Here is a 16386-nt window from a genome sequence, read left to right on the forward strand (position 1 = left end):
CAGTATCAAATATGGTCAGTTTTTATTATACAGTAGTTGAAAATAAATAAAGAGTAAATTGGAGGTATACATGTGTGTTAATGCCTTTTTTGTATATTTATTTAATTAGTACTCTCAAACAGACTGGTAGGTTTGTACAATTTGCAATAAAATATGTAACTTGTACTCAGTTAACACCAGAGAGATATCAGATCAAACCATTCCAGTAAAATAATCATAAATAATTTTTATAGTTCACATACCAAACCAGAATCTCAATAAAAAGACTCCCATTATTTGTATTTACGTTATAAGTTTGTGATTGTAGATCACAACATCAACAGAATACATTTCAATTATCTAATCTAGTAATGTTTACCTTCAGTTTTAAAATATTGTAATTTCACAAGAATTCTATATTCTTACTAACTCTAGAATTCTATAGAATTCTAATTCTATACTAATACTAACCAGTGCTATTATCATCTTGTACCACTGGTTCTTCTGCGGCAGGCGCTTTTTTGGCTTTAGCATTGAGCAATTTCTTGACCTTTCCTTTTCCTTTTCCTTTACCTTTAGCATTCTTCGCATTACTTTTAGCAGTCTTCACTTTGCTTTTGGTATGGGAGTTCTTCTGTAAAAAAATTAAGTTTTAAGAGAAAATTATAAATTGAATATCATATTACAGTCAACGCAATAAACGACAAATACACACACACACACACATCATTTATCGGAGTAGGAAATAAATAATTTTATAAAATACTAGTTAAATACAATTTGCTAAGAGGCATAATCAATTTTGTGTCAGGTGATTTTATTCATCATTACAGTTCGATCATTCAGAATATATTGTGAGAAGTGAGATTCTCTTCAAGCTGTCAACACTGATTGAATTAGAAGCGTTGATAATATAATTATTAGAAATGCCGCCGACAGTTGAAAGTGAATCTTACTATAGCAGCATGTGACTAACGCGACACTGAATGGGTTGACTCACTCTGTTAGCCACAAACCCAACTTTACTCCAAATAAAATAACTTGAGACTTGCGCCACCGCGAACAAAATATCAGCGTTGCCATATTGCATGGCACTGTCACATTCACAAATTTACAATTTAGCCACAGAATTCAATTCAATGTGACTCAGGCCCGTACGCTTACCAGCGATAATAATTCAAGTTTAAATAAATCAAGGATTTGATGAAGCTATGATCGCATTCATTATGTGATACAACTGGATTAGTAGATAGTTGAAACTTGAAATGTAATTCAGCATTGGGGCATACAGTGAGATTCACGTTATTAAGTCAGCACCTGATTAACATTGGTTTGTTATCCTTGTCTGTCATTAAACAAACAAAATAGCTCTATCCTTTCCTACCTCCGAGCTATTCAATTAGTTGTTAACTATGAAGAAACATAATGAACTTTCAAAATCAATTACGAGAATTTATTATTAAATAATAAGAAAATATATTTTATTTTTTGACGAATAAAATATATTTGAAATGCAATTGAACATTATAAACAAGAATACGCTATTAATATTACATTGAATAAACCGGAGTAACTCTAATCACAGTTATCAAATTAATGGAAGCCAGTGGTATCAGAGAATCGGCACACTGTAGCCACTTTAGTCCTATCATTTCCACTGATTATAACATGAAAAACTATAGCCTGTTTTATCTTTTCTCACTATTGTATTGTAAGCTCTATCCAATAAATAAAAATCTCACTATAGATTCGGGACAACACTGCCGGCTCTAGAAGCTGCAAGTTTTAGATCTTAGTCACTTATCAACAGTGCTTAATCGAAAAACGAATAATGAAATAAATGAATAATTAAGTAAATGAATTAAGATTCAATAAGTTCATAAATCAAGTTTATGTGAATGAATAAATCTCAGCATAACAGTACCTCAGTGAAGCGCAAATTTTCTCCAAAATCCCGTTGAAAAGACCAGGTGGAATTACTGTATTTCAATTTGAAGGTGAATTGTACTCACCAGTGGGTTATCAGCAGCGATCTGAGTGCGACTCCTGCTGGAACCGACCTGGTTGGCAGCACTGGTTGCGAGGCGACCCGCCTTCACTGCAGACCTGCCGCTGGTCTCCACTGCCTCCTCAACAACCTTCGGCTTCTTGGCCGGCTCAGACGGTTCTGGATCGTCCAATCGTCGCTTTCTCCTCGACACCTTGTCTTTTTCCACATGTTCACTGGCAGGCGAGGCTGCAGGTGACGGCTGAGCCTTCTTAGGGGAATTGCCCCCTTTACTCGCAGCGGCATTCGTCTTCAGGTCGCGTTTCCTGCCAAAAAAGTCGAGCAGCAGTCTGAAAAACGCAGAAATTGTTTAGTTAGTAAAATTTAAAAAATATTCCAATCAATAATTCTATTCAACACAAAATAAAATAAAATACAATCAAAATACAAATTTCTAATAATAGTACAAGAACAGGACTTCATGGTGGGGTGTTCTGAATAGAAAGAAAGGAGGAAAAATACCTAGCCAACTATGGTTTCCCATGTAATAGACTGGTAGAGGGTATAAAAGTAAGGAATGAAGGGTGAAGAGGAGCGAAAAAAGGATGTATGGTAGAGGAATTAGTGGAGTACTGGAGTTATAACATCTTCAATGTCAACAAAATCATAAAAAATCTTAATGTTAATAGTGAAGCAACAGGCATTACATTGTCGTTATTTTGCAAAAAGGGAGCCAAAAACTTGGCTTGGCAAACCAAGTAATAGAATGGTTGCGAGAATTTTTATACAATACGATAACTATGAAGTGATTGACGAGTCACAAATTGTAACAATTTTGAGGTTTCGGACCACTCTCTATCTCCCTTTGATGCGGAACTTTGAATCACACGATTGAAATTTAGTACCACCTTTTTTCACTTTCTTTTTATCTATATTACACGTAATCATATAAATCGTATCAGGACTCGACAAACAATCAAAAGAGAAGATTGATTCGAAAATAAAATAAAATCCAGTAGCATTCTTTTAATTATCCGTGTAGTATAATTATTGTGGCAGATATCTGAATTGATATAGAAAGTAAAGAAATATTTTCATAGATATCAGTATTGAAAATAATGTTCATTCAACTTGAATACCGAAACTAATTTCACTATGTTTACAACTAGATAGTTGCGACTATTTCAAATGATTAAAGTGATTTGACTGACTTTTGTTTGGTGGAATTCTTTTTGGGCGAGGTGATGGGCGTGCTGCTGGCATCGGACTCGTCGTCATCAACCACAATTGGCTTCTCTTCGGTCTCCTTGACAACAAACTTGCCCATCTTGCCAGCCGCCTTGGGCCACCGGCCGCCGCCCTTCACTTTTCCGCCGCGGGCGCCAACTTTCTTCGATCCGCCACCTGCCTTCTTGCCGGTAGCTGCAACCTTCTTGGTTTCCTCCTTTACCGCTGCGGCCCCCCCTGATTTGCGTTGTTGTTGTTGCTGCTTCACTCGGTTTGCCCCCTTTTTCGACGCTGACTCTCGTTTAGCCACCAATTTCGAATCATTTTCCTGCTGCTCGCATTCGCTGTCACTCTTATTGCTGGCCACATCCCCACTCTCGCTCTCGTCTTTCTTCTCCACTTTCACAGCCTTCATGTCGTTGTCTGCTTCAAACTGTAATATGAAACAAATTATTAGATTACTTACAAATTAAAATTAAAACAAGAATTAGTTAGATGACTTACTTTTAATTTTCAAATTCATAAGTAGTATGTTCCTTGTTCTAAAGACGAGTGAATCATTGATCCTAAAATGTAATGTACATAACCTAGATTTGAGCTTTCTGTGTGGGGGTGACGATGATAATGTGGTAGCCATATTTAGTAAAAAGACAGCGACTTAGAAATTTATGCTTGTAATAGCTTCGTAGCTTTTTATACACTATAGTTTTGGATATTTTCTATGATTTTCTTTCTTTTAAAATATCTCCTCTATTTTTTCAAATAAATTTTCTCTATTCTTATCATTCCAACAAATTTGTAATTTTCATTTTTTCAATGATCAGATTCTTCCTTTAATCTCTAGTTGACTCTTTCTAATCCAAAACAAGTCAAATCAACTATTGAAGGATATTTTTCTAACTCATAGTTGTACTCATATTTCTTGTTGATTAGTTAATTTTCCTTGTTAATTAAATATTGTATTGCTTCACGACGAGGTTAATTCTAGATTGGACATTACTATCCAAACTTCCCCACATCATCAAATAAATTAATAATTCTATTCTATTCCACATTCTAATTTCTGAAAAATATACTTTCTTTATATCTGCAGTAAATGTTATATTGTATTGTTAATATTTTGAACATTTTATTTTATTGCTTGCTTGCAATTTGTATTTTAAAAATGGATGAAATGTATTTATTTATTGCAATGATACAATGAAATACTGCTAAATCGATTGAATTTGAAAATCTGTACAATATGTAAACTATTCAACAATTTTTTTATTAATTTCGTATTATCTTGCAATGAATCATTTGATCGTCCATTTCATGGTTCAATTGATGATAATACAGCACAATAGATGACATACCCTGGTGACGATCTCTCTGAACGGATTGGCGATTGTGGAAATGAGAGGCGTCCACCTGAGGCACTCGGCATCTATCTCTATCCTTGTCCTGCCTCGAGCCATGTAGGCGTCGACCACCTGCCAGTCGACACACAGCTCAATGTCGCCATCACCTGTCTCGCTCACCATCCCAAGCAGCTCCAGCGTCGTCGATATGTCGTGACTGAACACACCTGCAGCACAAAACCACAACACTCTATTCATATTCGATAGTCAATTAAACAGGCTATTCATTTTGATCGAATGACTACATGATAAGGTTCATGCAATACAACAATGCCTAATACCGCATCTAATGAAGGCCAATTGTCGACCAGCGCCAGTGTGTGGATGGGTGGTTTGCCAACTCTGGCCTTGGCCTTCATTTAGCACTGGTCAAATTGCAGACTGGCCCAACATGTAGATGCGGCGTAATATGTATCAACTCCAATAACGTCTAAATAAAAATTGTTGTTTTAAACTTAACATTTTTTCTATTCCTGAAGTTAGAAAATTCCAAACTAGGTTTTCTTGGGTTATATTAATATTTGATATGAAAAATCATAATAATTTCAAACAAATCAATAGAAAATTTGTTATTCAATATTTTGAATGATGAAAGCGAATTTATGAGTTGATAAGATGTATCAAATTAACAAACAAGAAACTAATTGTCCCAAAACACATTGTTTCATATTAGCAAACAAAAAACAATTACAGATATAAGTCAAAAGTTGGGGTGCTGAGAAGATAGGCCAATAAACAAAAATGAGGTCAAGTTAGGTGATATCCTATATTAAGGTTATATCACTATAAAAATTACAAAGATGATAACTATATTGTATTTGTATTTTTCTTTGGTGTGCGAGATGCAGAGATCAGTAAAGTTGAAATTGGATGGAGAAACACAATTTTATTTGTTATTTTTTCATCTATTAGTACATGCACATAGCATGTAGAATAATTGGGGACGAAAAAGCAGGCGAACACTAACTATTTCTACCCCGATACATGAAAAATACATAACTGTATGTGTTGCTTATTGCTCCGATCCGCCAAACACATTCTAAACCCAAGCCTTGGCTCCCAAGGTCTATAGAAAGAAGTCAAGACAGATCCCATGATGCATTGCAGAACTTCCATATCTAGTTTACTATAGTTTAAATTAGGTTGTTAAATTTGCCGCCAAAGTAGTTTCAATATGGCCGCTCCAAAAGTAAGTGATTGGTGTCAAGACGTTTTTATCTAGACCTTGTCTAAACCTAATTTCTAATGAATAGAAATCTCCCTCTTACTGTTCACCAGTTACATTGACTGACCGGTTTGGCGACTGATGGCCTGAATGGAGAAGGGCTGGTGGCGATGCTCATGCAGGTACTGGAGGATGACCGACTTCCAGTAGGCGTGGTAGGAGACGCGACCGAGGTCGGAGAGCGGCTTCTCAGGTGTGCCTGGTTGGCCCTCCTGCCGCGACAGCAGGTAGCTGAAGTGGATCAGGAAGCGGCCGTAGCCGTGGCGCTGGTACTGCGGCATTGTCATGATGCACGACACGTTGTACTTCTGCTGGCAGTGCTTCTCCTTCGAGAAGTAGCCCACCAGGTGGTTGCCCTACAAACAGCCACACCACACAACATCACCATCACCTTATTCTGCTTCCTTCAACCAAATTCAATATGATGCTTTCACATTTTACAAATGCCTTTTAGAGATTTCAGTTTTGCACTTGCCTACATTGATGCTTGCACTGTAGTGCAAGTGAAGAGAGTCAAGTGAATGAAGGGGAGGGGGATGACTCTCTCAGCCTCAACTTTACCCACAACATTTTCGTAGTCTGGAGTGTGAAGTCAAGTCAACAAGTCAATCAACAGATTTATAATTCCTGTAACCCGTCAATTGTTACACGAAAGATGTCATGATGATTATGATTATTATAGAATAGTTATTTATTTAGTTGATATTCAATTTTTTCAATTCAAGTAAATAAGGAAAGAGCACTGAATGAAGTTTTATTTTTCATTTCAATACTTCATTGATGATCCAAAATACAATAATTCAAATGAGAAATAAGCTACATCAAAGCAATGGAATGACGAAGTCTCCAAATCTAGTTTCTAGTGAATAATGGAGCTATTTTGGAAAACTCACCTTTACGTCATTTTTCGTGAGAACGTAGAAAAGGAAAGGTTCCACATCATAATAAAGCGTTTTGTGATCCAGAAATAGTTTTGCCAAAAGGCAGAGATTCTGACAATATATTTTGTTGACATTCCCATCAACCTGGAAATAAAAAAGTTATTCACAATTAATGCCAATATGATATGGTATTTCATAATTAGTACACATATTATTCAATTCATTCCTTCAAGTTGAATAAAATGTGCAATTGATTTTGTTTTTTTGTAATAATTATCTTTATGACTGACATAAGTCCAGAATTAAATTACCAATTACAACGATTCTAATAGCTTGTTCAACTATTCTGATAATGTCAGATTAGTTCCCTTTCATTGATGACTAAATCGTACTCTACAAACACATAGAAAACGCAAGTATGCATAGAAATTGTTTATAAATACAGTACATGGAGTTCGGTGCAACCTGAATCACTTTATTTGTATTGAACTAGAGAAAACAATTTTCGAAGTGATAATTAGAAGATCAAGGAGATGGTGTCACCTGGCAGAAGATTCTAAGAAACAGGCAATTGAAATAATTGATAACTTTACTGATTATTGAACAAACTATTCCTGACAACCAAAATTTGACTAGATGTAAAGTCCATTTAATTTATTTCAAATTACTGAATATTTCCTAATTATAGAGCATACACATTGGGAATTGAATGAACAATAATCAATAATGAACTTTAAAAACAACACTAGTTAAAATTTAATGTCAAGTACTCACTTCAAACACAGAAAGATCATTATTCCTATAGATTTCTGTTCCCGGCGGATACTTCCACGTACATTTTTCTTGATGCCTCTCAAGCACAGCCTTACTTTTTGTGTATTTTAAACAGAACTCACACAGAAATAACTTTGGTAGCCTGCAACATAGAGGAATAAAATTGATGATTATTTTGAATTTGATAAGCAAAATTTATCAACATCTTTGAAAATAATTTTTAATTAATTTATTTACAGTTTTGAATAAATACTAGTTACTTTATTCTTGGATACTAATATCATCGGTCTTACATTGGTAAGACAAGAATATTATTATTTATGTATTAATTGCAGTAGCATTTTTGCAAGAATTAGCAAATTATTCATTTGTAAAAAATAATATTGAGGGATGTCCATCTGTATGTAAACATGTTCTTCACCAACACAAACACTAGTTTGGTGAGTCTCTTCCCTCCTTGAAAAAAGTTAGTTCATAATTATGATCAACATGAGAATAAACGGCACTGTTCATAATTGTATGATAAACTGCTATTTCTACTTAATATAACCAAGATGAACGTCAAGATTTCCTTCATCCTTTTTGGGACAATATGTAAGTTTACAACCAATAGATACTATTTGAGTATCAAGTCACAGATTAATCATTTAAACTAATATAAGTTATATAATGATAATGATGATATAGTACAGTTCAGAGAACTATAATAATATTATGAATCACTCGAATCAAACTCACTAAAGAATGAGACAATAAGAAGAATGAGACTACAAATGAATCTTACAAAGTTTTGAGACTAACCTTGCATACTCTTGTGGGAAGGGTGACGAGTACCACGTTTGTATCTCGTACTGGCCGAATTCGATGGCCGCCGGACACCGCGGCTGAACCAAGGCAGCAGGTGTGTTCTTGACTGCAGAAGGCGTGGCCTTGACTGCAGAAGGCGTGGCCTTGCCTGCAGAAGGCGTGGCTTTGCCTGCAGTAGGCGTGGCCTTGGCTGCAATTGGCGTGGTCTCTATCCCCACCCCTGAGTTGGATGTGGTTGCGGTGTCCCCTGTAGCACCATCCACCAGCAGGGGCATGTACTGTACACTCTGAAACAACAAACATGTAAAATAATTATACTATTCTTCATTCCTATGAATCTTATAGGCTTGTAATATGTCAAAATAAATTTGATCTTATATTATACTTTTCTCAAGTGTTTATTTTTGTCTTATATTCTAAACATCACTAACAGAAGGAAAAACTTTGAAAAATTGTACATTATCAAATATTGACAAAAATAATTATTTAGTATTGGAAAACATCAAGAGCGCATTTTATTAATATACATTTAGTATGGTCATTTCTTTCAATCCCAACTTTGATGGATAAGATAGTGAAAAGATGTTGAATACTCACTTGAATAGACCGCTCTCGAGTCTCTTTGAAGAGTTCTATATCTTTGTGGGTTACACCAGGCGGCAATTCCGTCGCCAAAAGGCTGTTTATGTGATGTATGACTGTAAAAAAACATGATAATAGTTTTAGAATAAATGTAATCATTCAAACTAGTTTCTTAGCAGGAAAAGTTTGCACAGTATGGCTGGCCACTAAAACATGCATGTCCTGTCATTAGTGGCCAGCCTTACAGAACAGCGAAAATTAAGCTCGAATAAGGCTGACCACTAACAACAGGACATGCATGGTTTCATACATTGTTTTGTCATCACAGCAAAAGATTTAAAACAAAATCTTTCGAGGTTAGGTTTTTGTATCTTTGATTTTTTGTTGTTTTCCCTTTCACTACTCTATTTGATGTAAAATGATTTTTTATCATTTTAATTTATAATATCTAGGGGTTTATTTATAACTAGCAGATAACCCGTGCACCGCAAGGGTCTAATCAATAGCATAAGAAACTAAAAACTTGATGTAATGAAATCTTGAAGGATTGAAGACAGGCCTATAACCATCCTCGGTGAATTAACAATCTTTTTTCAAATTTCAAGTTAATCAGTCCAGTAGTTCAGACGTAATGATGCGTCATTCGTGGATTTCCTATCCCGTACGTTATAAGCCAATTCTTACCTTTATAGATATTATAAATATTGATAATTGGTTGTTTATTTTATGCAAGAAGCTGATGTGAAACAACTAATTTTAGTTCAAAGCCTCTTGCTGATGACAAAACATAATGAACATGTGAGTAAGCGTAATAGAAATGGATTTACACACATGTTTATCATGCATGTCTTACTGCTAGTGGCCATAGTAGTTATTTTTAGAAGCCAACTATTACATTTTCAGAATATTTTTAGCATGGGTTTTTTACTCGATTGTTTGCTAAGCAAATAATGATTTTATCGCTCAATAAGTGTATATTTTAACATAAGTGTATATTTTAACATAGGTAAGTGTATATTTAACGAGATTAGGGATCTTCGTTTTATTTGGACAACGAAAAAAAAATCGTGAAAAAAGTTCGAGCAAAGTTGATTGCTACCAATTTCAATAAAGAATAAACTGGCAGTCATAGAGCCTGTTTTCACAAGTTAGAAAATCCTCAAGCATATTATGCTATGATTCTTGAATGCTCTAGTAGACGTAAAATAACTTTAGTATTAGAAAATCGGCCTTTAATATTTGCAACATATCCAAAGAATTCAACATTAAAAATCACTTCACTTATATGGGCTACTTTATTCAAAATAATAACTTTTGAGTCGTTAAAATATGTCAAAGTTTTTAATAAAAGGGTCTTACGAGTTTTTATATTGTTTTTATTAATCCAACATTAATATTAGTACCAGTATAGATGAGATTCAAAAGTTATCAAAGCATTAAAATTTACTACAGTAGCTCATTAAAACAAATTCACAGGGAATCAACAGAATTTTCTTCAATCCATAATTTAAAAACAAACTACAAATAAAAAAAGTGGTTTTTACTTGGTTTATTAGAATTACAGAAGAGTTAATCATGATAATCCTCAAACATCAGTTTACTTGTGAGAAAAATTAATAATATAGTTAAAAATAATAATATTGTCACTTCATAATGATAATAACTGTAACCAAGAGTTCACTGGTATATCACAATGAATCCTATGAATTCGGAAACAATGAATAAATATCTTATTATTAAAAATTATGTTATGGGATTATAATTGTATTTTAATAGTACTGTAAATTGACACTTCAAATGGACAACAGAAATAAAATATCATATTCTAGAAGTGAATAGATTACAAATGCGGTATACAGATATTAAATATGTTATGTGATTGTTCAAATATTTGGAATCTCTAAATTGAGACTCTTTTCTATTGAAACATGTTTCTGGTTTATCATGCAATTTGTCTAAATCAGGGAGGGGTATAGTTCATCAAACCAAATCAAACAAATTGTGACAAAAAATAATTGCAATATTTCAAATGCAATCTGCAAACAAAATGTCGAAAACTGCATGCAATGGAATTCGTGGTAACATGCTTCACACACTTCCAAGATCACAGTAAAACGTAACTCGCTAACAATAGGTGCATTCTTTATAAATCGTTTCCCACCATGTGACCGCATTTCATATTAGTAGGATAAACAAAGAAATTGGGTAAAGGTAGGATTCCGCTTCGTCTCGCAAGAAATAAAAGTTTTTAATTGTTTTTAGATGTATCTATAGGCTTAAGAAATACAACAGGAATCCCTATATAATAGTATTAATTCTCATAACTGATTGAGAAAGATGTAATCAAGGTTTCATTTTTAGAATTGGGAGAAATTCAGTTAGTATTAAAATGTCAAGAATAGCAAATAATAAAAAAAACAAGGTAATAATTTTAAGGTTTAGTTTGTTTGGATACATACGATTATCAAGATTAGTATTTTATATTTTAATTAATAATAGTATTATTTCTGGTTACAATAATCTTCAATATTTTTCAAATTAATTCTACGGTTCATTTTCTTGCCAGAAATTAAAAAACAGTCAACTAAAGATTAAATCAATATGAAAAGAATGATACAAGGTAGTTTACATATGAAAAGAATTATACAAGGGTAGGAGTAATTTCTTTCAAAAATTTCTTATAGTAAATATAATATACGTTTTAGTGGATGAAAGTGGTCAATTCAAGGGTTTATAAGTGAAAGAAAGATATCAAGCAAAAACGGTAGATGACGCAACAAAAAAGAGTTTGACGATTTAAAAAAATTAGATTCGTTCAAAAATAAACGGGTAGAGGGATTCAGGAATGAGAAAAAATAATTATGTGCAATTGTGTGTGTGTATGTGTGTGTGTGTGAGAGAGAGATTTAGTACTTCCCGCCCGTTCCTGTCTTATAAGGAGTATGTTCCAGTGCCATAAACTTGTTCACTTTGCCAAGGCTAGCTTCAAACTGTCAGTATTGGTTGAATGGGAATAACAATGTAATATTTGTAAGGATTGCTGACAGTTCTAAGTCAATCTCCCAATAAGAGAGTATACATAGTTAGGTTTTAATATATGATTTTAAATATAGCAGGACTCAATCCGAACTAGAAATCTAAACGAATCAAAAGGGCACGGCAAAATTTGTTTCATACAAGTATTGCAAATTATATAAAACAAAGCAATTTCCGTATTCATATCCTGAGCATTACAAGTAACAGAAAATACTGCGATTGTAAGGAGGTGGAGAGTAAGGAGATTTGAGAGCTGACCAGAGTCAACTTGTTAGTTTAAGATGATTCCCACAAGAGTACTGAGCATGTGCATGAGCAGTTGGAGATATGATTTTGAGAGGTGAAAAGACCTAGTCTTACAAGGGTTCCATACCACCGGGAAGCACGTCTATTAGTGGAGTTTGCCTGCATGGGGCTTGTCCAACCTGTGCAAGTAGATATCGAGTTTACTGGTGGAAAAATAACTTAATTTTATACTAGAATTGATGAGACCTTTGTATTGGAACAGTTCCTGTATAATAAGTTTTATTGTTTCTAATACGGTATTAATTCTCATTTTCCATTCTATCCTATGTATGAAGATGAAATAATTCGATCCAATAAGAGCCCTGCTTTGCTGATCAGGAAGACAATATCATTGGCTCTTATGGGCGTGTGTTTACACAATAGCAGTCGGCACTCTCATAAAAACCAATGTATTCTCATCCTGCCCAGCAGAGCCAATTCACTGAGAAGTATGATTTAAGGCATTACAACAGGTTTTCAGGAGAACTTTCCTAGCAATTCAGGGTATCAGAGCCTAGTATTGACAGTTTTGACACAGATCATTACACAATATTGGTGCAGATATAATACTAACAGATAAATTAATGACATTTTGAGAATACATTGTTCGTAGTATTGTTTAAAAATAAAATTGCTACTAAATTAAACTACTCCAAATATCAATTTTAAAGAAATTCATCCTTTTTCAAAGAATAACTCAATTTGAGGGGAGATTAATTCCCTTGAAGCCATACCAATGTGAACAAGATGTAAATGGAGAAATAATAATTAAAATTGTAGAATGTGTGTGAATTAAAATAGTAAAAATAATGATAATAATAAAGTAGGTATTAATAAAGCGAGGAGTAAAGAGCGAGCGAGGTTAAACGGAGAGGAGTGGGTGGGGGCCGGTAAATAGTCTTACCAGATTGGTCAGTCGGTCGCACGGCGGGCGAGGGCAGTACTGAGGAGGAGGAGGAGGAGGAGGAGGAGGAGGCCGGGATCGGGAGCGGAGGGTGGGGTGAGAAGGGGATGAAGAGGCGGAGGAGGTGGAGAGAGTGGGGGCGGGGGTCGGGGGCGAGAGCCAACTTGGTGGTGCCTTGGTGGAGGCGGCTGTACTGAGGAGGTGCTTGTCAGCGACCAAAGAGAGCCGCGGCGGCGTGAACCCGTTGAAAAAGCCGTTGTTCTGGCCGAAGCAGGTCTTGGGGGGCAGCAGAGTGGTGGTGGGGGCCAGAGGGGGCAGTGTGGGGGCCGACGGCACAAAGCCGAGGCGCAATGGTGCTTCGGGACACGGACACTTGTTGACGGCCGCCGCAGCAAAGCCCCACGGCTTCTCCTCCTCCTTCTCGCCTCCTCTGCCGGCCTTCTTGTCTAACAGCGGTTTGACCGGGACTGAGACAGCAGATGACAACGGTTTGACCGTTGGACAGGGTGATGACACCGGTTTGACCGGACATTGCTTTTTGTCTTGTGTTGCACAAGACGACACCGACTTGGTTTTTGTCAGTTTAGCTGGCTGAATGGGGTTCGATATCACAGACTTCTTCTTGGCTTGTTCGGTTGTTGCCTTCTCTTCGACGGGGGCTACTACTGCTTTGGCTACTACTTTCCTTAACTTAATATCACAATCTTTCGGTTTGGACTCGGCTGGAGACTTTGGCGAAACCTTACTAACATCGTCTTCCTGTTCGCTATCAGAAGAGCTCGAAGAGGAGGAGGATGATGACGATGAAGAGGTGGAGGAGGAGGAGGAGGAGCTGGAGGTGGAGGATGAGGATGATGATGAGGAAGCGGGTGAAGGGGGCGGCGAAGAGGAGGATGAGGATGAGGAGAGTGGTGAGGGAGGAGGATGAGGAGGATGGGGTGGATGACGAGGGGGGAGGACTAGGGCCTTTGCCTTGGCCTTGGCTTGCTGGTGGCGCGCGTAGAACGCTCCGCTCAATCGAAAGAATTTCTGTTTCTCTTTTGAAATGCGGTCACTGGTCTTCTCCAGCACCGGACCCCCACCCAGAGGAGGAGGAGGGGTGGGGAGAGTAAGAGGGGAAGAGGAGTCATTACCATCCTCGCAGCTGTTCTCCGCAGCCGACGTCGCACCACTTGCCGTTCGCTTGCCGCCGCCTGCACGAGACGTCAGTCCTCGAGCTGCCAGTCTGCAACATCAATGCCATAAAATTAATTACAGAGAAGTATAATGATCTATATTTGTGATTTTTTCTAAGGATACTTCATAGTTCAAGACAGATAGTTCAACAGGGAAACGAAACTGTATACCTACTGTACATTCTTATCTCTCTGTATACTCTATTTCTAGTCCAGTCTCTATATACATTGGTGCTTGCAATATATATATTGTAGTTGTGATTTTTTAAAATATCATTTGGATACATGAGAGAAGTCCAGAACCTATATCTTCATGCAAAATTTCCTTTTGCTAGATACAGGGTAGCCCGAAAACCTCGTATTTTCGGTTCATTTTCTAGTTTTCAGCTTTTTCCGCCAAATCCGTTAAACAGACAGAAAAATTTGCTCTCGCCTTTGTTTTAGATTAAAAAATTCTGAATAAAGTGAGATCCATTTGTTGGTCTAGTTACAACCCCTAAGTCACCCCCTTATCTTAGGGGTTGAAATCCAGTTGTACGTCAAAAGGTGGAGTATTCGACCAATAACTTATTCTGAAAGTTGATAGTACTATATCTCTAACTTATTGGAGGGCTCCCATGCATATGACTCACTCTATATTGCAAGCACACCTCCTTTTTTATGTCTACTGTATATTGACTGGACTAGTCATAGTTCTATCCATTATTATGAAACCTTGTGTCACACATGCAAAAACTGCGTAAATCTATTTGACGAGTGTAAAAAAATTAAAAACAAATAAGACGCAAGTTGATTACTTCACTTTTTAAATTTCTTGTCTTTAAGCTCATATTCATTTATTTTATTAATTCAATTTCTTTTATTCCTCATAAAACATTAATGAACTTTAAAATATACTAATAATGAAATTATTTTACAAAATATAACATTAGGAACAACTTCCTCAAAAGATTGTGTTAGAAATTGGAACATTTACTCTTAACCCCCGGTAATTTGTGGAGACACATTTTTGCCCAATATTGTATAATTATACACATTATACCCAATAATATCAGAAATGAGTAAAATTTTATCGAGAGTCATTTTTCCATTGCCATGTATGATTTAAGCTTGTATTGATAAATAAATTATATAAATAGGTAATAAAAGAATATCGTGCACGTTGATTACCTTTGTTTTTTCAACTCCTTGTTGGTGGCTATTCGTAAGCTATTGGTCAAGGCCTTTGCCTTGGGTGTGGATGGGGTGAGAGGGGGTGGTGGGGGAGGAGGGGTGGTGTGGTGCTCGAGACAGTGGGAGCAGCGCCAAGGCGTCTTGGGGCGTCGTTCAGCCGGCGGCTCAAGGCACTCCACATGGTAGCCGCGTTCGCACGTGCGACAGTTCAGTAGGCAGATCTGAAACAGCACATTCACTCATTTATCTAGTTAATCATCTATTCAACAGGCAACACCACTCTAAGGTTATTTGAGAAAAAATATTTTAATTCATATTATATTAACATGAAGTATTTTACCACTGTTTTAGTTCAGAAAATTGCTTTCTAATATAACAAAAATTAGATGTGGTAAGTAGAAAGCGTATTCTGAAGGGATCTCACTAGTTTATGCCCCCCCCCCCCCCGCTAGATTGCAAAGCTAGTCATGCCTTAGCTACTGTTTGTTCGCAAACAGGTGATTCCCGGACTGACCGTCTCTAAACACAACGATTTTGCGACGACACGACACCTGCAATGTCAACCATTGCCCATTGCAATTCTGGGCTCCCATTACAATTACTTTTCAAACTGCTACATTATTGTACAATGATGGTTTTCAGAATATTTTAGAGACAGTTAAAACATCCAGTTCAAAATTTAAAAAAACTGTTCCTTCAATTTCTATTGGCCATTTCACACTGAAATACGTCTTTGACTTGACCGTCGGAACAGTTAGCCATCGTATCTCCTAATGTTGAATCTACGCTACGCCGGTTTAAAATGGACAGATTTCTAACATTAGGAGGTACGTCGGCTTCGTCCTAAGACGTCAAAAGACGTACTTGAAGCTACGTTACGGCGGTGTCAAATCAGCTAAGGAGTTGGCTGCCGGATCTGTAGCCACTGCGCTCTTCTAACATGTAAAAGGT

General features: G+C 36.3%; 1 protein-coding gene across 4 annotated transcripts in view; it reads right to left on the reverse strand.

Annotated features, from left to right (window-relative positions):
* LOC111045132 (histone acetyltransferase KAT6B) overlaps positions 1–16386 on the reverse strand; it is a 54229-nt gene that overhangs the window by 18694 nt on the left and 19149 nt on the right. For 3 of the 4 annotated variants that reach the window (XM_039435811.1, XM_039435815.1, XM_039435822.1), the window contains 11 exons: positions 15433–15656; positions 14221–14312; positions 8878–8978; positions 8275–8567; positions 7474–7615; positions 6712–6843; positions 5886–6174; positions 4549–4760; positions 3178–3626; positions 1992–2316; positions 451–613 (listed from right to left, as the gene is read on the reverse strand). In XM_039435811.1, coding sequence (XP_039291745.1) covers positions 451–613; positions 1992–2316; positions 3178–3626; positions 4549–4760; positions 5886–6174; positions 6712–6843; positions 7474–7615; positions 8275–8567; positions 8878–8978; positions 14221–14312; positions 15433–15656 — 2422 coding nt within the window. Of the gene's footprint in view, positions 1–450; positions 614–1991; positions 2317–3177; positions 3627–4548; positions 4761–5885; positions 6175–6711; positions 6844–7473; positions 7616–8274; positions 8568–8877; positions 8979–13087; positions 13279–14220; positions 14313–15432; positions 15657–16386 lie in introns of those variants that run through there. The other variant, XM_039435826.1, reaches the window with a different exon arrangement.

The sequence above is a fragment of the Nilaparvata lugens genome, chromosome 1 (assembly GCF_014356525.2).
Source record: "Nilaparvata lugens isolate BPH chromosome 1, ASM1435652v1, whole genome shotgun sequence".
NCBI lineage: Eukaryota > Metazoa > Arthropoda > Insecta > Hemiptera > Delphacidae > Nilaparvata > Nilaparvata lugens.